Here is a 25,504-nt window from a genome sequence, read left to right as displayed (position 1 = left end):
TCCCGTGGTGGGGCTTTGGAGCCTGAGTTATACCTCAGGACTTGGTTCCTTTTGGGGCAGGAAGGGGCTGGCTGGGGTCAGGAGTCATTGGTTATAGGCTCCCTGGGTTGCGGAGGGGTATGGACCTTTGGAACAAGGTGGCTTCTATTGGTTGCAGTTCTCTGAGAGAGCAGTGAGCCATCAGCAGTCATTCGGCAGCTAAGGGTGGGTCCTAGTGAAGGGATCTTCATGGAAAACCACCTCTCTATTTTTACTAACGTGTAACTGAAATTTAGTATTTTCTTCAACTATAGAAGTCGGCGATAAATCACAGTAGTATTAGCAGTATCTCTGACTTTGTCACTCATAGGAATCACATATATTTTCATGCCACATTCCTGTTGTTGCTTGTATCCTTGAAATATCCTTTATGCTAATTTATACTTTTAAATTATGGTGGTCAATAGGCCTGCTGAATATTTTGTCTAATGTGTTAATAAAGAAGAATATACATTGTTATATTACAGATTTATCCCTTTAAATATTCTGGTAACAGTGTGTCAGTGTAATTGCATCTCTTTGTAATCCTGTGTAATTTATGCATTTTAAAACAGTATACCAAGAAAGGGTCCACAGGTGTTACCAGATTGAAAAGATCTGTGACACAAATGAGGTTAAGTCCCCTGTTCTGGGGACTTGGCTTCTGCATTTTACCAGCAACAGGGGAGAAGAGAGAGGACATTGTGGATTGCAGGACAGGTTTTTGTGCACCATGCCTGGAAATGGCAACGTCCTGTCTTCCCACAGTGCTTTAGCCAGTCACCTGACCACACCTAACCCCAGGGAGGCTGGAAAATGTAGTCTGTCTGTGTGCCCTGAGAGAAGAGGAAATGGTCTGGGGGACGCACAACAGCCTGGACCACAGGGCTTAATAAATATTCATTGACAGCCCAAATGAACAAAAGTGTTGTCTAGGGTGTCTCTTTGTGGGTTGGGGAGGAAGGGCAGAGAGGGTTGGTTTTCTGGAGGGATCCTAAGACTCCACCATGTCGTCTCCTTAGGACAAGCCACGCCAAGGCCAAAGCTGAGGCAGCAGAACAGGCTGCCCTGGCTGCCAACCAAGAGTCCAACATTGCCCGCACTTTGGCCAGGGAGCTGGCTCCAGACTTCTACCAGCCAGGTAGGGCCAGCCAGGGAGGGGACTGGCCGGGATGGGGTGGGGGAGTTGGGGTGGGCCGCGGGGTGGGGGTGGAGAGGTGGACCCTTTTTCTTTGCTTGGTGGAAAGCTGAGATGCTCGGGTGGGTCCACACAAGCCTGGGAGCATCTGTGGGGCGTGGTGCAGGCATGGGATGGGATGAGTCAAGGGGACTCAGGCTGAGATCGGGGTGGTAATATCAGAGGCTCCCCCAACTGCAGCCTGTCTCTTCTCTCTGGGAAATGAGGCTGCAGAGTGAGGAGGACCTCCTGGCTCTGATCCAGACTTTGCCCTTGAATAGAGTGGTGGGAGCCAATCAGGGTGGGCGACTGGTGCTTTCCACGTTGAAGGGTTTTTAGGGAGACCTAAGGGAGGCTAGTGGAGAAGGCAATGGCACCCCACTCCAGTACTCTTGCCTGGAAAATCCCATGGATGGAGGAGCCTGGTGGGCTGCAGTCCATGGGGTCGCTAAGAGTCGGACGCGACTGAGCGACTTCACTGTCACTTTTCACTTTCATGCATTGGAGAAGGAAATGGCAACCCACTCCAATGTTCCTGCCTGGAGAATCCCAGGGACGGGGGAGCCTACTGGGCTGCCGTCTGTGGGGTCGCACAGAGTCGGACACGACTGAAGCGACTTAGCAGCAGCAGCAGCAAGGGAGGCTAGATGCAAGACCTCAGAGTGCAGATCTCTGCCTGGCAAGAGTCGCGCGTCCCATCACAGTGCGCCCCCTGCTGGTCCCAGGAAGAGCGACGCTGGCTGGCAGCCTCCACCTTGGGTGGTCATAGCAACAGCTGTCACCACGTGTCAGGTTCTGCGCTCAGTATTTTACAGGCATTTTTTTTCCCCACCCGATTAATCCTTCAGTTAGTATTTATGAAATAGATATCATTAGGCCTGTTTTTCAGATAAGAGAATGGAAAGAGGCCGGTGTGACCATAAAGAGCATAAACTCTGGAGCCAGACTCAGCCTGGGTGCCAGCCCCGGCCCTGCTCTTGGTCAGCTGGGTGACTTTGGGCAAGGTATTTTACGTCTCTGAGCCTCCTTTTCTTCATCTGTGCAGTGGAGGCTAAATAATAGCATCCACCTCATAGGGTTATTCAAAGGAGTAAATGAGTTAGTTTTGGGGAATGGCTTTAAAAACAGCGCTTTTGGCACCTGATGGCTGCAGGTCAGTGCTGGCTGAGTATGTCCACGAGACTCAGCGGGGCTGGAGCGGCTTGCCCAGGGTCACCCGGTGCGGGGACCCGGCTTCGAATCCCGCCTCCCCGTGTGGTCCCCTGGCAGGTCCGGAGTATCAGAAGCGCCGGCTGCTCCAGGAGATCCTGGAGAATTCGGAGAGCCTGCTGGATTCCCCCGACCGGGGCCCCAGCGCCGCGGGCCTCCCGGAACGGCTCCGCGAGAGCCCGGAGCTGCACGAACGGGAGACCCCGGCGCCCGAGGGTGGCCCCCCGTCGCCGGCCGGGACACCCCCGCAGCCCAAGCGGCCCCGCCCGGCCGCGGCGTCCAAGGACGGCCTGTTGAGCCCGGGCGCCTGGAACGGTGAACCCGGCGGCGGCGGCGAGGGCAGCCGGCCGGTCACGCCGTCGGACGGCGCGGGTCGCCGCAGCCCCGCCCGGCCGGCCAGCGAACGCATGGCCATCGAGGCGCTGCAGGCGCCGCCCGCGCGGCCGGAGGAGCCGGAGGTGGCGCTGTACCAGGGCTATCACAGCTACGCCGTGCGCACCGCGCCGCCCGCGCCGCCGCCCTTCGAGGACGAGCCCGAGGCCCCCGCCGCCGACTCCGCGCCCCCGTCCCCGGCCGCCGCCGCCGCGCCCGGGACGGCGTCCCCGCCCCGAAGCCCCGCGCCGGCGCCCGAGAGCCCCGCCAAGCTGGAACCCAAGCCCATCGTGCCCAAGGCCGAGCCCAAGGTCAAGGCCCGCAAGACGGAGGCCCGAGGGCTAACCAAGGCCGGGGCCAAGAAGAAGGCTCGGAAGGAGGCCGCGGCGGCGGCAGAGGTCGAGGTGGAGGAGGTGAGGCTGCTGGTGGAAGTGGGGAGTGGAGGGGGGAGCTGGAGGTGGGATTCGGGGGGCAGATGACTGGGGGGCCAGGGTGATAGCACAGTGCAGGGCTTAGTTAGGTGCAGCCTGACCCAGGGTTACAGGGCAGAGTGCCGCCACCGCAGGGGCAGGGGCCGGCCTCTGTACTGTTGTCTGGGCGCTCCTTTGGAGGAGGCGACTGGGAGTCCCAAGCAGCTAGGCTGTGGGGCGCCCCGGTTTATGGAGGATCTAGGCTGAGCTCCAATAGCCTGTACACGGTGTAGCAGGGAGGGCTTTGGGGGATGGAGGAGCGGCCCAGTAGGGGGCTGGGTCCTGGCCCTCTGGCCTTGCTATGGGAGCCGGGGGCTACAGTGCCAAAGACTGAAGCTGGCTCAGAGGGACTGAGGGATGCAGCCCCAGAGGAATTAGCAGTGGGCACGGCGGAGTTCTTGGATTCCAGTCCCAGCTCTGCCAGCTGTGTGCCCTGGGATACGTTCTCGATCCTCTCTGGACCCTGAGCAGTTTGGTTGGTTATTTTCTCCAAGAATCTTTCCAGCTCGGATGGTCTGTCCAGGTGCTGGACACCTCCGAGGGTCGGGGTTGGGGAGTGTGCTCTCCTGGGGGCTCAGGCAGCCTCTTTCCGCTGTTCCTAGGTCCCCAACACCGTCCTCATCTGCATGGTGATCCTGCTGAACATCGGCCTGGCCATCCTCTTCGTTCACCTCCTGACCTGACCTCGTCCCCCAGGTGCAGCCGGGAGGAGGGGACGGCAGTCTCAGGGGAGGAGAGGAAGGGCCTGCTGGGCCACCATCCTGTGGTTAATTAGGCCCATCCCCCAGCAGGAGCAGGGACGTAGAGTGTGGATTTGAGAGATCATGTCTCCCCAACACACACACACACACACACACACACACACACATGCACCCTCGTTGACTCAACATACGCAGAACACTGGCTCTCTGTCAGATGAACACTGGGTGCTTCATTCATTCATTCACCAACTCATCATTCATTTGTTGTGGTGGTTGTTCAGTCCCTAAGTCGTGTCCAGCTCTTTTGCGACACCACAGACTGTAGCCCGCCAGGCGCCTCTGTCCGTGGGATTTCCCAGGCAAGAGTACTGGAGTGGCTCTTTGCTGGAGTACTGGAGAAGCCATTTCCTTCTCCAGCGGATCTTCCCCACCCAGGGATCGAACCTGCGTCTCCTGCATTGGCAGGTGGATTCTTTACCACTGAACCACCTGGGAAGCCCATTTAACCACCCTTTACTGAGCACCTGCTCTGCTGGGAATAGGGATACAGCAGGGACACATTCCTGCCCTAAGAAATGAGGTGAACGTGAGAGTAAACCTTTAACTTATGGCTCATTCTGTAAAAGTCTTGCAGTTTAAACATTAAGCAAAATAGTTCCTGACTCCCTCCCCACAGAGCCCCAGAAGTCTAGCCTGAGGTCGCCTGGGATGGCCGGGTCCTCTTTCCCTGTCCTCCAGTTCTCTCTTGCTTGCACTCCACCCCTTCCCTCGGTCCTCTTCCTGAATCCTGCTGTCAGTCCGTCAGTTCCATCAGCTGGTTTTCTCCCCGTGATGGAGCTCAGGGCCTGGGTAAGGTCCGATGAAAAGGACGTGGGCAGAGCTGGGGCGAAGGAAAGTGGCCCTCGCTGGTCTCGGGGTGAAGTAGCCACGTGCATGCGTGCTAAGTCGCTTCGGTCATGTCCGACTCTTTGTGACCCTGTGGACCAAAGCCCGCCAGGCTCCTCTGTTCATGGGATTCTCCAAAGAATACTGCAGTGGGTTACCATGCCCTCCTCCAGGGGATCTTCCCTACCCAGGGATCGAACCCATAGTCTCTTAGGTCTCCTGCATTGGCAGGAGGGTTCTTTACCACTATCACCACCTGGGAAGCCCGAAGTAGCCACAAGGCAAATCAAATCTTTCTCCTACGAGGACCAGCCTTCACACTGTAAGTCCTGTGCTGGGTGCTGCTCACGAGTTTCTGCTCTTGCCTTAGCTCCCCTCAAGATCCCCTCCCTTGACCCTAGCTTAGTGTGGGCTGGAGGTTCCTACTCCGTCCCAGACGAGAAGGAGAAGGGTAAATAGCCAGGGACAGTATTAGCCTGGTGGGTGCTGCCCTGGGAGTGGATGCTGGCCCCAGCGGGGTCCACGTTTCCTAGGGGATCTGGGAACAGTTGCAGCGGGGACTGCCGACTTCCTGGTCTGAAGGATGGCGGGGGGTGGGGGGGTTGGTAGGGGGGTGGGGGTATGTGGAGTGAGCCAGATGGCAGTGAGGGAGGGGAGGAGAGAAGGGCAGCCTGTACCAGGCAACGGGAACAGGCAGAGGCAGCCTCCAGCAGGGCCTTGCATGGGCCAAGGAGGGGCCTCTGGGACTTGTCTCTGGTCCCACTGAGTCAGAGCCCAAGGCCAAGGCTGCTCTGGGGGCTTGCAGAGGCGGGGATGGTGCTGGTGATGGAGATCTTGCCCCAGAGAGGATCAGGCCTGCGTCTTGAACCCTGCCTGGAGCCTGGTTCAGCCTTGCCCCCACCCCCACCCCTGCCTTCCTCCCTCCTCTATCTTTCCCTCACCTGGATCTCTTTTCTTCTTTTTGCAGAGCCAGGAGTTCCTGCTGAGGACGCATGGACCCATCTTTTGCAGTGCCAGGCAGGGTGGCTGAGGAGGACTGGACCTGGATGCTGGGGGTCCACTTGCATCCACACCACAAACGTTTAAGGAGGCTTCCCGTGGCACCTGTGCCCAGATGCAGGCGGTGCCCAGAGGAAGAGAAAAGTGCTGGGCACCCTCCAGGAGCTCTCTGCCCAGCGGCAGGGAAAGCCCTGAAAGAAGAACCCTGGTCTTGAACTCCTCGATCTGCTCCATCCCCCATCCCCATCCACTCCCTTGCCTCCATCCCTCCCCTAGGTCACCCCCATCCCAGGCTTTTTTTTGTGTTTTGGGAGAAGTCACCAAACCAGGATGTTAAATCCCAGACCCCCTCCTTCGTACCCTCCCTGGCTTTATTTTAAACTTCTGAGGCCTCCCAGGCAAGCGGAGGAAGTGACGAGATCCCCGTGGTGGGCCGCGGAGGGTGATGTTCTCAGCCCACCAGGCCTTCCTGTTTCAGTCCCGACCCCTCCCACACTCTGTCCCTTGCTTCCAGATGCTCAGGATGACAATAGAGGAAATGGACGTCTTCTGTTTGAATATCCCAGAATACAGTGCTTCTGTCTCCTCCCAGCGGTCCAGTTAGCTTCCCTCTGGACCAGCAGGAGAGGGGGAGACGAGAGGGTTTGGGACCTTTGGCTGGGAAGCCACTGACCAGGTGGCCAGGGGGTGGGAGGGGGTGTGGGGAGAAGGGCCGAGGGGTAGTTAGGATGGCCCTGTTTCTGAGGGCGCCTGAGCCTGAGGCTGGCATCACACGTGGGGGCTTTGAGGATACTGAGGGTGAGGAGAGGTCTCCCTGCAGGAGCCATGGGGCCGGTGAGATAAAGCCCCAGGGATGCCCCGGGAACTGATTTGTCTGCTTCCGCTCCCAGGGGCCACCGCAGGCTTCAGGGGCGGGGTGGGATGGGGCGGGTGCTGAGCATGAAAGCCCAGGCAGATTTCGCTGGGGCAGACTCTCAGGCCCATGCTGAGGACAGGCTGCTTGTCAGCCAGCGTGTCCCAGGGAGAGAGGAGCAGGTGTGGGGCTCCCGCTGGGCTGTGATAAGCTCCTCGGCTTGCTTGGCAGGAGCCGGTCTTTGCATGTAGCCCCTTTCCGATGTGCTGTGTACCATGCTGGTTTCCCGGTCCCTGGTGCTGGCTGGGGGTGGGTGGGGGCTGAGGGCTGTGGCCTCGGCCCGGGGAAGGATGGAAGGCCAGTGGTCCAGGCCCCTTTGAGCCGGGGGAAGGATGTGACCAGGACATCTAAACCGAGCTGGAGGGGAGCAGCTGCTTTTCTGTCTTTGGTTCTCCGCTCCTTGGGGGCTGGGGCGGGGGTAGTCTGGCCTCCCCACCCGGGCTTGCTCTTTGACTTGAAGTTTGTTTCTGATGGGGTCAGCTTTCCCTTTCTCCCTCAATACTTGGGAACCTTCCCCCTGGCTCCACACTTACTGTTTCGAGCACCGCTGGGGCCTTGAGGTTGTTGGATTGCATTTCTGCCGAGAGGAGCCTGTGGGTTCTGCGGTCCTCCAGGGGCTCCACTATCGTGTGTGGGCTTTTCTGGACTCTTAGGGCAAGAGGGAGGTGGGCTGGGGGCGCTGCTCAGGGGAGACGGGCCCCAGGCCTGGGCTCTGAGGTCACTGTCCGGGGTTTTTGGTCTGGCTCAGGGTTGGGGATAAGCCTCTGACTGCCAGGGCTCCTGGGTGGGGCCTTGTTTGGGGCTTGTTATTTGGGGTGAAGATTCAGGAAGCTGCCGTCTATGCAATAATAAACTTGCATCTGCTCACAGGCTCTGCCTGGGCTGCGGGGTCTGCTTGTGAGCTCAGGACGGGGGACTGGTCTGAGGAGGAAGAGGGAAGCTGAGGACCCTGGGTCATGCTGGGTCAGGCTCTGCCTCTCTCTTAAAGTTTCCATAATACCTCCTGTGTGTGCGTCTGCTCAGTTGTGTTCGACTCTTTGCAACCCCATGGATTGTAACCCACCAGCCTCCTGTGTCCGTGGGATCAGCTCGGCAGGAATACTGGAGTGGGTTGCCACTTCCTTCTCCAGGGAATCTTCCCAACCCAGCGATTGAACCCATGTCCCCTGTGGCTCCTGCATTGGCAGGTAGATTCTTTACCGCTGTGCCGCCTGGGAATACCTCCTGAGGGGTGGCTGAAAGGCTTCGGTCCTGACGGGCTCCCCAAAGGCCACAGACTTTCTAGGGAAGACCCTGAGTTTGTCAAGCAGACTTCTAAAAGATTCCCTGAGCAGCATATAGCAAAAGAGCGAGCTTGTCTTTTGGAAAAAATCTTTGGTCACCTACCCCACAGGATCTTAGTTCCCCAGTCAGGGATGGAACCTGTGGCCCCTGCTTTGAGAGTCTTAACCACTGGGCCTCCAGGGAAGTCCCAAAAGAGCCTGTCTTTTGAGATTGGCCCCCCTAGGCTCTAGTCCTGTTTAGGATACTTATTTCACTTCTCTGAGTCTAAATTTCTCATCTAGAAAACAGAAAATACTACTGCTACCTCCTGGAGTTGCAGTGAGGATAACTTTAAACAATGAAGCTTATGTAAAGCCCAGCAATTGAGAGTGGTAAGAAGTGCAGACCTCCAGTTTTGGGGTCATTAGTGCTGTTGCCCTGAAGTACAGTCATTAGCCCTCTCACAAGCCTCTTGCATTTTAGTTGAGGCCCCAGAAACCTCAAAGGGGTGGAGATGATTCAGGCTCCTGTCAGAAAGTCACAGAGCGTCTCAGTCAAAGGAAGGACCTAGAGGCCATCATCATACTCTCCAGAGGCTTAGACAAGAGAAGAGACTTGCCCAAGGTCACCCAACAAGCCAGGGGCAAGAAAGCACTTATCTTGACTTATTTTTGAGGGTAAGTCAAGCCAGCAGCCCTTATGAGATAGTTGGAGGGGAGGGTCCCTCACCAGTCAGTAAGCATGTTCAGGCAGGTTCTGGAGTGCTTCGGTGCTCAGGAGTCCTGGTTCTCTGCCCAGCGTCATCACTGACTTACTGCATGCCAGACACCCCCTCTTTCTGGGCCTCAGTTTCCTCTTTTGCCAAGGAGACCGTCATCACTGCCCCATTGCCTTCTTTACAAGTATCGTGGTTTTGAGCATCCGATGAGGTAGATCATGAGTGGTAGAGAGGTTGGCAAAACCCTGGAATAATCCAGGGGTCCCAAAGAGGAAGGATGGACTTGGAGGGACCTCAGGGGCGATGGAGGGGGTGGGAGTGAAGAGGGAAGGGTCCTACTCTGCGGAGGTTTGAATAAAGTGCACCAAGAGAAGGGGGGGTGGGAAGCCAGCCCAGTTGGGGGAATTTGCAGACTGGCCGTGTGTGTGTGTAAAGTGGGAGTGTGGGGTGAGGGGGCAGGCAGATGACAGCCTTCGAATCCTCTTGAATGGTTTGGGGGAAAAAGCTCATTCTAGAGCCCACTGGAACGTCCGAGTCAGGTAAGGTTGTTTTGGAGTCGGGCGCCCCCTGGGGGCCGAAGCGCAGCACACAGCCTGGCTGGTCCCCTTTTCAGCCTTGGTCACTGACACCTCTAGAAGTTTGTCCTCCTCTGCCAGGTCCAAGATCCTTTGAAGGTGTCTTGTGCCATAGGGGAATTTAAAACCACCTCGTGGATGTTACCGGGGCCTGTGATTACTACCACTGGCTTAGAGTCTTGGCAGGACTCTTCCAGGTCAGAAAAAAAAAGACGGGGGGCCTGGGAGCTGTGGGATTCAGATGAGGGATTTGTGGCAAGATGAAATTTTTCATGATTTCTGATGAACCCACAAAGGATCTGACTGTGCTTGGAGAGATGAAGGCCCAGATGATGACTTTTGGCAGCCTCAAGCCTGAAAAAGTTCTATGGTGCCCCCTCAAATATGTAGCTCAAAATAAACACAGTACCAAAACTGTAAAACACAAAACTTGCATGTATGCTGAAATTCAAATAGTTCTTTTCTTCTTTGTCCAAAAGTCTGTCTGTGGAGGTGAAACTTCTCCCTCATTAGTGTTTCTTGGCCATATGGCACCTCCTCTGAAAGCGAGCAGATTACTTCCTTCAAGGTCAGCTGCATCAACGTGAGCTGTTGCCCTGTTCTTACTTCCCCACTTGGCAGTGGGACAGGATGCCCAGGGAGCAAGTGGAGGCTCCTCTTCCTCGTTTTTCAGTTGGAAGGGGCTTCTGTTTGCCAGAAAAAGAGCCCAGGACCTTGTAATAGGTATGAGCAGGATATGGGAAGAGAAGCAAGGCTGACAAGGGAGAAACTGTTTCAGAGGGGGGCTGGAAGAGGGGAGACCCTATAGTCTGAGCCCGGGTCTTGCCTCGGGCCCTGCAGTGGGGGGATGTGGAGGGGCGAGTCTCTCACCCTAGGCCCTTCCTAATTTCTGGTCACCTTGGCCTTCAGTGGCTTGTAGTGAAGCTCCCAGCCAGAGACTGAGGTCAGGGCACAGCTGTGAAGGCACCAAATACTAGCCATTGGATGAGTGATTGGGCTTCCCCAGTGGATCAGGTGGTAAAGAATCTGCCTGCAATGCAGGAGACCTGGGTTCGATCCCTGAGTCAGGAAGATCCCCTGGAGAAGGAAATGGCAACCCACTCCAGTATTCTTGCCTGGAAAATCCCATGGACAAGAGAAGCCTAGCGGGCTTCAGTTCACCAGGTCACAAAGAGTTGGACACAGCTGAGCGACTGAATACACGTACAGACTAGTGATGATTGACAAGGCCCTGGCCCTTTGGCTTTGCTGGAAAATAATTCCAACAAAGATGGAAGATAATGAAATAAATGAAGTATTTATTAGAAGAGAAAAAAGAGTATGTGTGGATAGACACACAGGCAGACTCAGTTGCAGAGTTGCACCCCCATGGCAGTTTAAATCACTTACATGGAGCATTTCTTCCAGTTTTCCTTTGGCTAGTCATTTTGATGTGCCTGGTTCCTATTTGGTATATCTCAGGATCCTCCCATGTGTGCACATGCCTTTCTTAGCCAAGATGGAGTCTGCTGAAGAAGCCTGTGGGTAGCTTGGCATCAGCATCACTCCCCCTTTGACCTCTAAGAACCCTCTCTGCGCAGGTGTAGTCAGGGAGGTCTTGACATCGAGAATGAGAAATATGTGATCTGTTATCTTCTGTCTGGGCAGGGCCCGGCCTCCTCTCAATTGTCCTGCCATTCTCATCTTGAAGTATCGGTCCACAGGGGACGAATCTCCAATTGCTTTCCCCTGGGTGCAGGGGCATCTACCTCCTGCTTCACTCCTTGCCTTTGGACTCTGAGAAGGAAGGAGGTCCCCTCTCCAGGCAGAACAGCAAGTAGGATGGAGGGGGTGTGTGGAGTGGGCGGGAGGAGGTAATGACCACGCAAAGTGTCTCCCAGGCCCCTCTGGTCTGGGAGGCAAGAAGCTGGTTCATTCATCCTCACCTGAGCATTTGACACAAGGATATTAGTTATTCTTCCAGGGGAGTTTTCACTTGAGAAGTCTGGAGAGAGCAATGCATTATCCAAAGGAATATTTTACTCTAGAAAAATTTCAGGTATCTTTGGGGTATCTTTTTTGGCCAGGTGCTCCAACCCAAAGAAACAGCTCCTCACCCCCACCCAAAAGAAGAAAAAATAATAATCACCCACCCATTTCCCTTCTCACATGAGAGAGGGATATTAGCAGTCTGTGGCCAGTGGTGTTCTGGGTGCTAGGGTCATAGCCAGCACTTATTAAAAGCTAGTAATATCACTTGCATGCCAAGTGATATTATATCATCTCATTAAATTGTCAGAGCTATGGGCTTGCTTGGTCTCGTGGCTAAGACTCCGTGCTCCCAATACAGGGGCACTGATTTCAATCCCTGATCAGGAAACTAGATCCCACCTGCTACAACTGAGTCCACATGCCACAACTAAGACCTGGTGCAGTCAAGTAAATATTAAAAAAAGAATAGAGCCACTCCATGGAATCGTAACTGTTGGGAGCAGGGGATGCAGGATAAGGGTGAAGGTAAATGACCTGTGTTACCTACCTGTATCTGGCGGATCTGAATTCAAACTCCTTGTCTATTTGACCCTAAAGACCAGCTTGGCTCCTGATCGCACTGTTAGGCTGGCTACATTGCCCTGAAGTTCCTGATCATGACCACCACTCCACACGTGAATGCTTTCATAAATGTGCTCAAGAGAACGCTGCTTTTATTAAAACAAACAAACAAACAAAAAAAAACCCATCACCATTGCCATTCTGTGATTCACTATAACAATGAAAGCTACTATAAATTAAACACTTACTATGTGCCAGGCTTTGCCCAAGCACTTTACATGCATTATTTCATATATTCCTCACAACTGCTCTGTGATTTTAAATGCCACTGTGTTCCACAGATTAGAAACTAAGATTTAAACCCAGTTCTGTCTGTCCCATCTTCAAAGCCCATATGCTTAACCATACCCTCAATGGAAGGCACAAACTAAATGCTTGGAGGGTGCATTTGGCTGGCAGACTTTTTGTTTGGGCCAGACTGGTGCCTTAAAACATTAAATTTAAATGCTTTGGGGCAGGGCGTCAGTCTACACTTGTGGGCTTCCCCAGTGGCTCAGCAGTAAAGAATCCACCTGCAATGCAGGAGATGTAGGAGACCCAGGTTCCATCCCTGGGTCAGGAAGGTCCCCTGGAGGAGGAAATGGAAACCCACTCGAGTAGTCTTGCCTGGGAAATCCCGTAGCCTGTGGCAGGCTACAGCTGTGGGGCAGCAGAGAGTCAGACACCACTGAGCGACTGAGCGCACACACAGTCCTCACTTAGCCACAGTCCTCACCATTCCCCGTTGTCTCTCCTTTGTTGATCTTATCTGCCCAACTCTGACGTCATTTGAATTTGCAACTCCATTTATGCCAATGACCCTGTTGACTCCATTTATATTAATAATATTTGGTGGACTGGAAAAAAAAAAAACTGGGTGGAAGCTTAGAGTTTTAGGAAGACAGCCAGGAAAGGTGATAAATGGTCCTGGCCCAATGTCATTCCAGAGATGTGGGAGGCAGCGCTGTCCTTCAGTGCTGTCCCCGGATGTGTCGGTAAACGAGTAACTGCAGTGTGCGTGGCACCACGTCAGATGTGTCCGTTTCCTGGGACAGATGACAGCGAGCTGGAGGTGGATGTGACACATTTTGACGTCACAGCATCCTCCCAAGCAGGGCGATCAGGGTGATTGACTACTTCATGGACCCATGCAGAATCTTGCCCGATTTGTGTGTCTTTTTGGATTTCCATTTGCTTCCATTTGGATTTCCATTTGCTTGACCCAGTGGTTGGACTTCATCAGCATGGTGGGGTTTCTAATTGATATCAATCACTCCATCTGTCAAGGAGTGAATTGTGTCTCCCCTAAAATTTGTGTGTTGAAGCCCTACCCTCCATACATAAGAATGTGATTGTATTTAGAGATAGGGCCTTTGGAGAGGCAATTAAGTTCAAATGTTAGGCCATCAGGGCGAACCCTCAGCCAGTTTGAGTGGCGTCCTTATAAGAAGAGGAAATCTGGACAGAGTTGGGGGAAGCAAAGGTGGAGATGGATGAGCCCTAAATCCTCTCTTTTTCTACAAAAAGAGATGACTAAATTCTTCAAAGTGAGGTGCCCAAACTGTCTGACCTACACCACAGTCCCCACCAGCTACACCGGCAGCCGGAGGCCAGCTCTGAGGTTCGCAGGTTAAGACGGGATACAGAAGGAACCTCCCCCGCCTCCACCTTGCCCCCAGACTCCGCCATACCCTCCAGTTTGTCCTTCCCAGCTCGGACAAACAGCCTGTAGTGGAGGGGCCTGGAATTTGTGTCTAGACCACTTAGTTCAGATGTCCAGATCTGCGCACCTCCCTCCAGCCTCAGCAACACCCTGGGCCACCTCTCAGGGGTAGAAGGACATTCTCCAGTAGCCAGGAGAACTGGCCTCAAGCCCGGGCAGGCCGTGGGAGGCAGAATGTTGTTCAGAAAGGCGGAAGCTCTAGGTAGGCGTGTCTCCTTGGCTCCATGGACCTCTCACACTGCAGGGAGAGCAGTGGCCAGAGGGGGGGGGCCCTCAAGAGGCCAAGCCTGGCTCCCCACCTAAGGCAGCACCAGCCCACAGCAACAGGACTTCCAGCCCAAGCTTCCGATACATAGGTGGTTCTCAGCTGGGGGTGATTTGGCCTCCCAGGGGTCATTGCAGCGTCAGGAGGTATTTTGGGTTGTCATAAGTCAGGAAGAGGGATGTCACTGGCGTCTAGTGGGTACCGGCCAGGGATGCTACCTAACATCCTGTGATGCTCAGAATAGTGCTCCTCCCCTTCCCCCGACTCCCATCCAATGAAGAATTATCCAACCCCAAATGTCCACGTGAGATGGTGGAGCAACCCTATGACGTATGAGTAAGTATGAAGGCTACAGGCTTGGGGTTCAGACCCTCCTCGGCCACTGACTTGCTCTGGGATCAATTATTTTTTTCATCTCTCTTGGCGTCTGCTTTTTTCATTTGGGAAATGGGGTTAATGGCAACTATTTTACAGAGTTGTGTGAGAAATAAAATGGACTTTATATAGAAAATGCCTGGCACAGAGTAGGTCCTCAAAAAGTATTGTTACTGACCAGGGTTTTGGTAGAAATTGATCAGAGGCCAAATTCAGGCAAGGCTTTACTGGGGCTCCTAAAGCATCAAAGTTTCCCTTGCTTGCTCCCCAAGGCGGGGCAAGCTGGTTCCTTATGTGGGGTGAGGGTAGGGGTGTGGTTTAGGTATTTTGCATCCCCCCTCCCTTAGGGGGTGTTGTGTGCAGGGGATATGCACAGTACCCTGCTTTTGCTCCAGGCTCTTCAAAAGCAGCAGTTGGGATTTTTTTGGTCTCTTTGTATCTTTCATCTTGCATTTGCCCCAACTCCACATGTAGGCAGTTATTTTTAGTCCCATATAGTTTCTTTGTATTTTGATGCTCAAGGAGTAGCGATGTATCCAGGTGCAAGCACTACAGCAAAGGATGCCAGATCCCAGCTTGTCTCATTGTAAGTGTCCCTTAGATGGAGGGAAAGAAGTGAATAAATAATATTTTTTAAATGGATAAATCACAAAATAGCAGTACAACCATATTTCTGTGTGAAGCCGCAGAGGAAATACTAAAAGTGTTGAGGGTATGGAGGGAGGTGGTAGGAGTTGGGGCTGGAAGATGTGGAGAGCCGTGTTGTTACAAGCTGCGTGGTAGTTTGACTTGTTAAGCTCCATACATGTATGATTGGTTTAAATGTTGAAGTCGAGGACCTTGAATATTAACATCCTTCCTCCCGTGTCCCTGATAATTGCTGTTAGGAGACAGCATGAAATTACTGTGGACGTCCCACCGGCAGGATTTCATGCCGCCGAGCCCTGCCCGGTTCTGCACACTCCAAGCGCTATGGGGTCCTGCCCCTGTTTTCCTGCCCCTCCAGAGCCCTAACTAATTCTCGGGGCATAGCAGTCAGTTTGGGCTGCCGTGACAAGCACCGCAGACCGGGGGGCTTCAGCCACAGAAATCGATTTTCTCACAGTTCTAGAGGCTGGATGTCCAAGATCAAGGTGCCACCAGGGTCTGATGAGAGCTCTGTCTTGGGGTGAGGACAGCTGTCTGCTCCCTGTGATCTCTGCTGGCAGAGAAAAAGGGGGAAGGGGAGAGGGGAAGAGGGAAGGAGAGGGAGGAGAGAGCGAGAGGAATTAATTACCTCTTCCGTGTCCCTTTGTTGTTCAGCTGATAAGTTGTGTCCGACTCTGCAACGCCATGGACTGCAGCACATCAGGCTTCCCTGTCCTCTACCACCTACCGGAGTTTGCTCAAGTTTGTGTCCATTGAGTCTGTGATGCCATCCAACCATCTCATTCTCTGTTGCCCACTTCTCCCCCTGCCCTCAATCTTTCCCAGCATCAGGGTCTTTTCTAATGAGTTGGCTCTTCACATCAGGTGGCCAAAGTATTGGAGCTTCAACTTCAGCGTCAGTCCTTCCAATGAATATCCAGGACTGATTTTCTTTAACATGGACTATTTGAATCTCCTTGCAGTCCAAGGAACTCTCAAGAGTCTTCTCCAGCACCACAATTTGAAAGCATCACTTCTTCAGTGCTCAGCTTTTTCTATGGTCCAACTCTCACATCCGTTCATGACTACTGGAGAAACCACAGTTTGATTATATGGACCTTTGTCGGCAAAGGGATGTCTTTGCTTTTTAATATGCCAAGTTTGTCATAGCTTTCCTTCCAAGAAATAAGCATCTTCTAATTTCATGGCTGCAGTCACTGTCCGAAGTACCTCTTCTTACAAGAGCACTAATCCCAGCATGGGCACCCCACGCCCCCGCCACAGAACCTCATCTCAACCCAGTCACCTCCAAGTACTATCACCCAGAGGTTTAGATTTTTAAATTTTTATATTTTATTTTTGGTTGCACTGGGTCTTCATTTCTCTAGTTGTGGCAAGTGGGGATTACTCTCTAGTTGGGGTGCGTGGGCTCTAAAGTGCACAGACTCAGGTGCAGGGGCTTAATTGCCCTGAGGCATGTGGAATCTTCCTGGACCAAGGATGGAACCCATGTCCTCTGTGTTGGCAAGTGAAGGTGAAAGCGTTAGTCACTCAGTCATGTACAGCTCTTTGTAATCCCATGGAGTGTAGTCCACCAGGCTTCTCCATCCATGGAATTCTCCAGGCAAGAATACTGGAGTGGGTAGCCATTCCCTTCTCCAGGGGATCTTCCCAACCCAGGGATCAAACTCGGGACACCTACATTGCAGGCAGATTCTTTACCTTCTGAGCCACCAGATTCTTAACCATTGGACCACCAAGGAAGTCCTCAACATACAATTTTGAGGGGACATAATTAAGTCCATACCCAAGGGCAACAGCCAAATCATTGCTGGCCTCTATGTCCACTTCTCCTCTGACCAGAAGGTCTTCATAGTAGTTTCTTTAACTGCTTCGACGCTGCGGTTGACCAAGCCCTTTCCTGCCCAGTACTCTGGTTCTGATTCCTTCCCAGCCCTCAAAGTCAATATTAATCCCACGGTACACGGTGGGACCTGGTGAATGTACGGCAGGGCAGAGATGGGCTGAGGTTCCTACGAACTGGGCTATGAACTCCTTGCCCCGAGTGCTGCTTCTCTCGGCCAACAACTGTCCTTGAGCCACTACACCTCGAGCCCCCATCCCTTCCAGTGACAGAGTGCATCTGAGCCATCTCAGTCCCTCTCGTCCACTGTCACTAGCCTGTCTGATGTCACAATTGTTCCTGCCCTGGATGACCGCACAGCCCCCCTGACGAATCTCCCCACTTTCACTTCCCACCCCCACTAGCCAGAGGGACCTTGTGAAGAGGCAGTGTGGATCATGCCCCTCCTCCACTTGAATGACTTCCTACTGCCTTGACCACAATGTCCAAATTCCTTGCTGTGGCCTAGGAGCCCCATCAGGCCATCAGCTGCATCCTCAAACCCATCTTGGTCCACACGCCCTTGTTCATCCCTCAGCCACACTGGTTTCCTTGCTACTCCAGAACAAGAAAGCTTCTTCTTGCCCCAGGGCCCCTCCACGAGACTTTTCTTCTCTCAGGAAATCTGTCCTCTAAGATATGGTCACTGCTGCTTCCTCTGCCTTCTCAGGGCTCTGCTTGGCCACCTCCGTTCCCTGTCTGAAGTGGCCACAGCTCCCCCCACCCATTCCTCTCATGTCACCCTATTATGTGGTCTTTGGAGCATTTGTCACCATCTCCGACTATCCTTCTTATTCATTAAGACATGTTAGTCGATCAGGCGTGCCTGACTCTTTGCGACCCCATGGACTGTAGCCCACCAGGCTCCTCTGTCCATGGGATTTTCCAGGCAAGGATACTGGAGTGGGTTGCCATTTCCTTCTCCAGGGGATCTTCCTGACCAAGGGATCAAACCTGGGTCTCTTGCACCTCAGGCAGATTCTTTACCTACTGAGCTACTAGGGAAGCCCTCTTAGTCATTATTTGTATAAAATATGTTGGCTGGAGGGAACAGCTCCAATGGCCCAGAGTGGGTGACCAGTGCTACCTCTGAGGCGTATGTGTTAGAGAAGTTGATTCGGGGCCAAACATCACCATACCCAACACACTCATACGCGGAGCTCCTGAAGAAATGGGTGAACGGACATCTCCTAGAGCCAGCATCCTGACACCGTCCACAGCTGCATCCCGTGGGAGGGGATGACTGGAGCCGTAAGGGCCGCCAGGATCACTTCCTCAAGAGCTCTTTCTCCACCGCTTTCTCCCAACCTAACATACCACCATCTGCTATTCTTGAACGGAACAACTATTTTGGGGCCCTTCTAAGAGGACTTATTCTTGGGCTTCCTTTGTGGCTCGGGTGGTGAACAATCCGCCTGCAATGTGGGAGACCTGGGTTCAATCCCTGGGTTGGGAAGATCCCCTGGAGAAACACTACCCTCTCCAGTATTCTGGCCTGGAGAATTCCATGGACTAGTCCATGGGGTCACAAAGAGTCGGACATGATGGAGCCACTTTCACTTTTACTTTCTAAGGGGCCCTACCAATTGATATCTTATAAATACTGGTGAAAGGAAAGAAGGAAAGTGAAGTCACTCAGTGGGTCTGACTCTTTGTGACCCCATGGACTATAGCCCCCTCTGTCCAGGGGATTTCCCAGGCAAGAATACTGTTGTGGGTTGTCATTTCTTCCTCCAGGGGATCTTCCAGAGCGAGTGCTAATTAACCCGCTTTGTATTTAATAGTAACCTCTGGAGGGCAGTCTTCCTCCACTGCAGGGTCTAGCTCTCCTGCCCGAAGGTCAAGCACGGACAAGGTCGGATGGACAGAGGTGGGTGGGTGGGGGTGGGGGTGGCTTCTGGCAGCAGGCACACCCTTCCTTTGGAGAGAAGGGAGGCTGGAGGCCCAGGTAAGCCCTAAATGTGGGGTGAAGCTCAGAGAGATGAAGGGCTGCCGTGCGCGGTGATGACGGACAGATCAGGCACAGCTTGCCTGGGAGAATATTGGCTCTGCATCCTACGAGTCCCATGACCTCGAGCAAAGCTCCTACCTCATTTTCTCATATGAGACTTGGAGTAATAGTCTCCTCTTCAAAGAGCTGTTGTGAATAATAATGAGCTAATACATGGAAAGTTCTTTGAAGTTATCATTATTGTTGTTATTTAAGCTCTACACAGGAAGGTAAAGTTTCTCGTATTATGTACTAGCCAGGATGTACTGGGGTGTATGCATGGGCCTGGCGGGCACGTGGTATGTGATGTGTGTGGCGTGTGTGCCCGTGTGCTATGCATGGGTATACATCTATATTCTTTTCTTTCTATTCTTTTCCATTACAGGTTATTACAAGATATTGAATATAGTTCCCTGTGCTATACAGTAAATCCTTGCTGCATATCTGTTTCATCCACAGAGTGTGTATCGGGTAACCCCATACTCTGAATTCGTCCCTCCCCGCCCCCCTTCACCTTTGCAGAATCACAACCACAGAGTCAGCCTCTGAGGTCAGGATCAGGAAAATACGGCACTCTTCTGACACAGGCCAGTCCTCCAGCTCGTCCTGGTCACCGGGCAGGGCACAGTCCAGGTGTCAGCTACCCAGGAAGCCTTGGCAGACTCCCAGCTGGACTGGGGGCCCCTCTTCTGCCTTCTCCCAGCTCCCTCTTTTTGCACTGGCCACATAGTAGTTTTAAATGCATATATTTTTTAAATGATTTATGATCTGAAATTATAAATTGAGGGTTAATTTAATATTATTGGTTTTATTCTCTGCCTCCCCAACTTGCTGTAAGCTCCTAGACAGGCAGACTCTGTGTCCGATTCCACTTGGTCTTCCGGGTGCTCAGCTGAGGGCCTGGCAAAGAGTAAACTGTGCACTTGTTTGTATTCCTGCTGAATGAATAAATTGAATTTTAGCATCCTGGACTCTGAAAATTCATCGGAAAGCCCATCCAGGCCATGTTGCCCACATTCTGTCTAACGTGGAAATTCAGATGTAGCCCTAGAGGGAGGGATTACCGCTGGGCAATCTCAGGACCTGCCACGCCTTCCTTTCGGGATGAGAGGCTTGGCCTTTGCCCCTGCTGTGGCCCCTGCTAGGATTCCAGGGTTTTATGGGGGAGCTGGAAGATGCAGGCAGCTGAATCAAGCATTTGGCACTTGGAAGGGCAAGCAGTTTTGGTTCCTAGGTCAGCTCCATGGACAGGGGATACAGGTGGGGGAGGGTGGGCTGCAGACAGGAGCTGAGGGTCCTCACCAGGTCAGGGGCCCTGCACTAGGGACCAAGCAACAATAACATGTGACCTCGAGGACTGGAGGTCCAGGCCACAGACTGGCCTTGGTAGATCGGGGGCGCCATGGCTGCAGCGGTAGCTGGTCTGTTCTGAGCCTAGGGTGGCAGCTTTGGGGGCACAGGGACAGGGTGAGGGCATCTGTGAAGAAGCCTCAGTGCTTTTACAGTGGGTGTGGCATCGGGCTTCCTGGGGCTCCATGGGCCGAGCCAGCATCATCTCTGGACAGAATAGGAAAAGGTAGCAGACTCTGATTCCTGGAGAGAGGACTTCCTTGGGGAGACAATTTCTCTTTTAAAAATATTTATTTGGCTGCTCCGGGTCTTAGTTGAAGCACGCAGGACCTTCGATCTTCATTGCAGATTACGGGAGCTTTAGTTGTGGCATGTGGGATCTAGTTCCCCAACCATGGATCAAACCTGGGCCCCTGGGATTGAGAGTGTGGGGTTTTAACCACTGGACTGCCAGGGAAGTTCCGAGAGGATTTCTTTGTGAACGTGTGAGCACCTAGATCTCCCCTGCATAAGGCTTGGGTTGGTTTCAAGGGCTGAGTCTTATATTTGAAGGCAGGACCAGAGCCAGGGAAAGAATATGGAACGTTACTGGCGTGGCCCCGCTCTGCTCAGCTAGGATGGTGGGTCCATTGTCTGAGAAATAAGAGCCTGAGATGGGGTTTCTGGGTTAAGAAATTTACCAGGCAGGTGCTCTGAGTAGGGAAGTGAGGGAAGCAGGGCAGGGTGGAGAAGGAGCTAAGCAAAGATGGGGACCCGCTGCTTTGGGATCCCACGGAGCTCTGGAGCGAGTGGTACCACAGAGTTGGCTGCTCCATTATTTGGTAATGAGGGCAACTCTGGGGTGTGGGGCATCCCCTCCTGGTCCAGTGCAATGACCAGGACAAAGGGGGCCGCTGTGACCAGTGAACAGTCAACACTCGGGAGCCAGCCCATAAAGGGGTCTGGGTGGGGCACCAACAGTTTCCCCTATAGTAGGTATCATGGACTTCCTCGCCCTGAAATCAACCTTCTTGTACCTTCCACTATCCATGCATTCTGCTTCCACTCTCTGGGCCCACGGGATGCGCCCACTTGGCCACCCCCTGATATGTGTGGGCAGGGTATTCAGACTCCGTCTGGGTACCTCCAAGCATCCTTGGAGCTGAGAGAGAGGCCAGCATCAGCACATGGACGTGGCCAAAGGAACTGTGAGATCCAGATGCAGCGATGTGGGGTGGTGGTGGGGAGAGCAGGTGGGAGCGTCCACTTCAGCAGCAATAACCCAATAGCCTAGCACTCTTGTTATTTGGGACTGTGTGTGTGGATTCCAGTGATCCAGTAATGTTGCTTTCTCCAATGTATTAAGAGAAGCAAGAGTCGAATATTAAACTTCCTAAGTCATCTGTGTGTTACTGACAAGCTCCACACAGGAAATTGTAACCACATGAAATATTTATGCTTCACACTACAACGATGCTACTGACATGACAGCACATTGTTTTTGTTTGTTTGGCTGGGTTTTCTTTTTTTCTTTTTCCAAAGTGGATTACAAGATGCCCTCCAGTGAGGAAACAGCTCAGAGAAATTGTGCCTTATCCCAGGAGTTGTCATCTGGGTGAAGCAGGGTTATGTGATTGGAGAATGAGGGGCCAAACCCATGGGTCACGGGCCTGGTTTGGGCTGCCTGCACCTACCCCTCATCTCAAAATAGCTGTGTCATGAGGCCCAAGAGCTACAGTTTCCCCATAGCTCCTCCACACCAGGCAATGGTGATTTTTCCAGAAACGGTTAAAATAGTCACATAATTATTACTTTATTTTGAGGTTATCACCCCTAACATCTGTTGGGAAAACCAGTTAAGAGTTCCCTGACGAGATGCTTGTTATACTCGGGTTTAGAGGAGTCCCTCTGCCCACCCTCGGCTCCTGCTGCCCTGAACTCACCTCTCATCTCCACCAGACCGGAAACTTCCGGAGGACAGAAGCTCCATCGGGGGCAAGGGAGTGGTCGGGAGGGGCTCACTGTGGTCACCTGCCGATGGGAGTTCCCTTTGTGGCCAGCACACAAGGCCAGAGCACCTTGAATCATCATGGGAACCTACTTGCTGGTACCATCATCACCTCACTTCTACAGATGGCAAGACTGAAGCCATCGGGGCTCTGCTGCCTGTAGAGACCCTCGGGGATGGGGAAAGGGTAGGTGGGACTTTGCCCTCAACCTAACTGACACCAGGGGCTCTGTCCTGGTGAATCCCACCACCAAGGACCACTGCAGAGGGCCTGCCCTTGGCTTACCAAGTGTAAAGAGAGACAGGCTTGTTTCCAACTTTTCATCAGTTTTATTATAAAGAAATTCGAGAGAAGCACTGGGCACCAAGACAGACATTTGCAGGGTCAGAAAACAGCTGCAAACATTAAGAACCCAAACCCAAACCAGTCCCCCAAAGCACACACACTTTATGATAGAAACTGCAATTTTGTTCTCGATTGTTCCTGGTAAACAGACAGAAGTCCTTGCTGGCTGTTTTAAATAGATGAATGTATGATTTAAAAAAAAAAAAAAAAGCACAATGTCTCTGAGTGTGGCTATAAATTGTCCAGTTCCTGCTGTACAGAGGGTGAAATGGTTTGGCAGCCTCTTTTGTGCACGTCTCCCTTAAGATAAAACTTAAAAAAAAATGTGCTAAGGGTCATATAAAATGCTTTTTTTTTTTTTTTACCTTTAAGGAATCTACTTTCCGCCCCACCCCATCCCAACAAAATAATCTTACAGGTGTCTTCAGCACAGCTTCTAAAACACGTAGTCAACTAATACTTACATGGAGCCAACAGTTTATAAGTGTCATAATGTCTTGTTCACACTGTAAAACCGGATTTGCACGTCTGGCGCTGAGCCGACCCCGCCCGGCGCATCTGGGGGTGGCTTCCTGCGGCAGGGCCACCGGTCCAGGGGCAGCTCCGGCGACCGTGGGCTCTGGCGCCAGACGACCAGACGGAGGGGACGGCGGCAGGCGAGGCGCGGGGTCCACAGGAGCCCTGGAGCAAGCGGTCAGGGGGCGGGAGGTTCCAGCAGGTTCTTTGGGCTGGCGGTGGGCGGCGGGCGGCCTCTGCAGAGTCTGCCGGGAGGTGAGGAAGAGCCTCAGCCCTGGGCCCGGGCGTCTCACTGCGCTCTGCGCCGGCGCCCTGCTTCCTGCCGAGGCCTCTTTTCTGCTGTCAGCCCTTCAGGCTCTGAGCAGCGCCCTTCCAGCAAGCCTCAGGGAGGACAGGGAGACGGGCTTAGGTGAGGTAGAGCGATTTATCCCTGGGGAGCAGGCTGGGGAGAAAGGAGGGGCTGTCAGAGCTGATGTGACCCCCATCCCCGTCCAGGCGTGCCCTGGTCCTCACGGGGCTGGACACGGAGCCCGAGTGCATGGGGACAACTGCTCACTGGCCTTTCATCCCCTCCCCGGACTCGACGGCCCCTCGGAGGATGCGTGAAGGTCTGGGCCGGTCCCTCTTGACTATCCACCGCGGGCGTCGCAAGGGTGTGTGTGTGTGTGGCGGTGGAGGGCTCTGTGTGTGTGTGTGGCGGAGGGATGGGTGTGTGTGTGCACGTGCACGCGTGGAACCAACACCCCTCCTCTGTGTGTGTGTGTGTGGCGGCGGAGGGGTGTGTGTGGGGGGGGGGGTGCAGCGGCGGAGAGGTGTGTGCGTGCGTGCCCGTGCGGAACTAAACACCCTTCCTGGAATCCTGGTGGGAGACCACCCGGTCCTCAGCGCTGAGGATACAAAAAGCTAGAACTGTTTAAGGTTGGGACCAAACCTCCCTGCTTCCACTACAGGAGCTCTGGTTCAATCCCTGGTTGGGGAACACAGAATTCTGCATGCCACGCGGTGCGGCCAAAAAACAATAAAAAATTATTTTGTTTTAAAAAATGGGACCAAATCTGTGCTGTGATTGGAGCCCAGAGCTCCCTGAGATCAGGCCAAAGCCAGAGAGAATAGCACTGAAGCATTTGTATCACCATATGGGAAACAGATGACCAGTGCAAGTTGGATGCATGAAGCAGGACACCCAAATCCGGTGCTCTGGGACAACCCAGAGGAATGTGGGGGGGCGGTTCAGGACTGGGGGGACACATGTGTATCTGTGGCCAATTGATCTTGATGGTAAAAACCATCACAATAGTGTGAAGTAATTATTCTCCAATTAAAATAAATAAATTAAAAAATAAAAGCCAGTCTCTGGCTGAGGCCATGCCCTTGCTAGGCTCCTCTCTGCCCCAGCCGCTGCCCTACCCCCACTACTGGTACAGGTTCTCCCTGAACAAATATACATCATCAAGGGCACCCAAATTCCTGCTTCAGGCTCTGCTCCTAGGGAAGCTGACCAAAGACAGTCGCTCTGGCCATGAATGTCACAAGGAAGCACTTGTGAAAAAAGAAAACAGGGTGGAGACATCCCGGTGGTCCAGTGGTGAAGAATCGCCTGGCGGTTCGACCCCTGCTCCTGGAAGATTCCACGAGGCATGGGGCAACTAAGCTCCTGCGCCACAACTACTGAGCCGGAGCTCTAGAGCCCGGCGAGCCACAACAAAGACCCAGTGCAGCCAAAAAGAAAGAAATCTGCCCGTGGAATCCTCCAGGCAGGAATAACTAGAGCGGGGTGGCCATGCCCTTCTTCAGGGGATTTTCCTGACCCAGGGTCAAATCTGGGTCTCCTGCACTGCAGGCAGATTCTTTTCCAGCTGAACCACCCGGGAAGACTAAATAAATAAATAAATCTTTAAAAAGAAAAAAAAAAGGAAAAGAAAAATAACAGGATGGAAGGAAAAACAGCAAAAGCGAAGGCAGGCCTCAGTGTCCCCCCCAGGCCTGGCCCCAGACAGCTGAGTCCCTATGGGTCCTTGCTTTGTTGCACTTCCTCTCCTGAAGATGCCGGGCACCTGGTGCCCACGAGGTCCTCCTGCAGGGTGACAGTGATCTGCAGCGTCCCCCTTGCCCTTTCCACCGTCCCCCCATCCTCATGCTACTCGCACCAGCAGCGCCCACCGCGGGCAGGGGGGGGCCCACCTGCAGGTGCTGACGCCACACTCGGTGCTGGGGTAACTGCTGTCCCAGTCTCCGCTGCTCGTGGGGTTGGACGGGCCAGGGGAGCGGGATCCGGAACCGCTGGGGAACTCAGAGATGTGGGGGAAGTCCTGCCGAGGCGGAGGAGGAGGCGGTGAGCAAAGGAGAGTCAAAGGGGCGCATCTCAGGCAGCAAGGAGGGGAGGGGGCTGTTTGCAGAGACACTTCCCCAGCTTATAAGAAATTTCTGTTCTGCCCCTCTGCCTGGACCACTTCTTTCTTTTCCCTGGTAGAGCACCTTCTGGAAAATCCAGTCCTTGTCTTAGCTGCAAGGGTAGGGTGCTGGTGGTGAAGAACTTTCCTTCCCTGGACCT

The 25,504-nt window shown here is 53.4% G+C and overlaps 2 protein-coding genes across 10 annotated transcripts in view; one reads left to right on the top strand and one right to left on the bottom strand.

Annotated features, from left to right (window-relative positions):
• The window catches only part of JPH2 (junctophilin 2), a 72,575-nt gene extending 62,846 nt beyond the window's left edge, over positions 1-9,729 (top strand). Inside the window, exons 3-6 of the mRNA XM_043478716.1 lie at positions 1,041-1,159; positions 2,465-3,189; positions 3,849-3,942; positions 5,800-9,729. Of these exons, the coding sequence (XP_043334651.1) occupies positions 1,041-1,159; positions 2,465-3,189; positions 3,849-3,929 (925 nt within the window). The 3' untranslated portion in view covers positions 3,930-3,942; positions 5,800-9,729. The remainder of the gene's footprint in view (positions 1-1,040; positions 1,160-2,464; positions 3,190-3,848; positions 3,943-5,799) is intronic.
• Positions 9,730-22,398: 12,669 nt separating this feature from the next.
• TOX2 (TOX high mobility group box family member 2) overlaps positions 22,399-25,504 on the bottom strand; it is a 147,168-nt gene continuing 144,062 nt past the window's right edge. For 6 of the 9 annotated variants that reach the window (XM_043480070.1, XM_043480073.1, XM_043480075.1 and 3 more), the window contains 2 exons: positions 25,135-25,262; positions 22,399-23,198 (listed from right to left, as the gene is read on the bottom strand). In XM_043480070.1, the coding sequence (XP_043336005.1) occupies positions 23,132-23,198; positions 25,135-25,262 (195 nt within the window). In that variant the 3' untranslated portion in view covers positions 22,399-23,131. Of the gene's footprint in view, positions 23,396-25,134; positions 25,263-25,504 lie in introns of all 9 variants that reach the window. The other 3 variants (XM_043480072.1, XM_043480078.1, XM_043480071.1) reach the window with 1 other exon arrangement.

The sequence above is a fragment of the Cervus canadensis genome, chromosome 10, assembly GCF_019320065.1.
Source record: "Cervus canadensis isolate Bull #8, Minnesota chromosome 10, ASM1932006v1, whole genome shotgun sequence".
Classification (NCBI taxonomy): Eukaryota; Metazoa; Chordata; class Mammalia; order Artiodactyla; family Cervidae; genus Cervus; species Cervus canadensis.
This window is presented reverse-complemented; position numbering and strand designations above follow the sequence as displayed.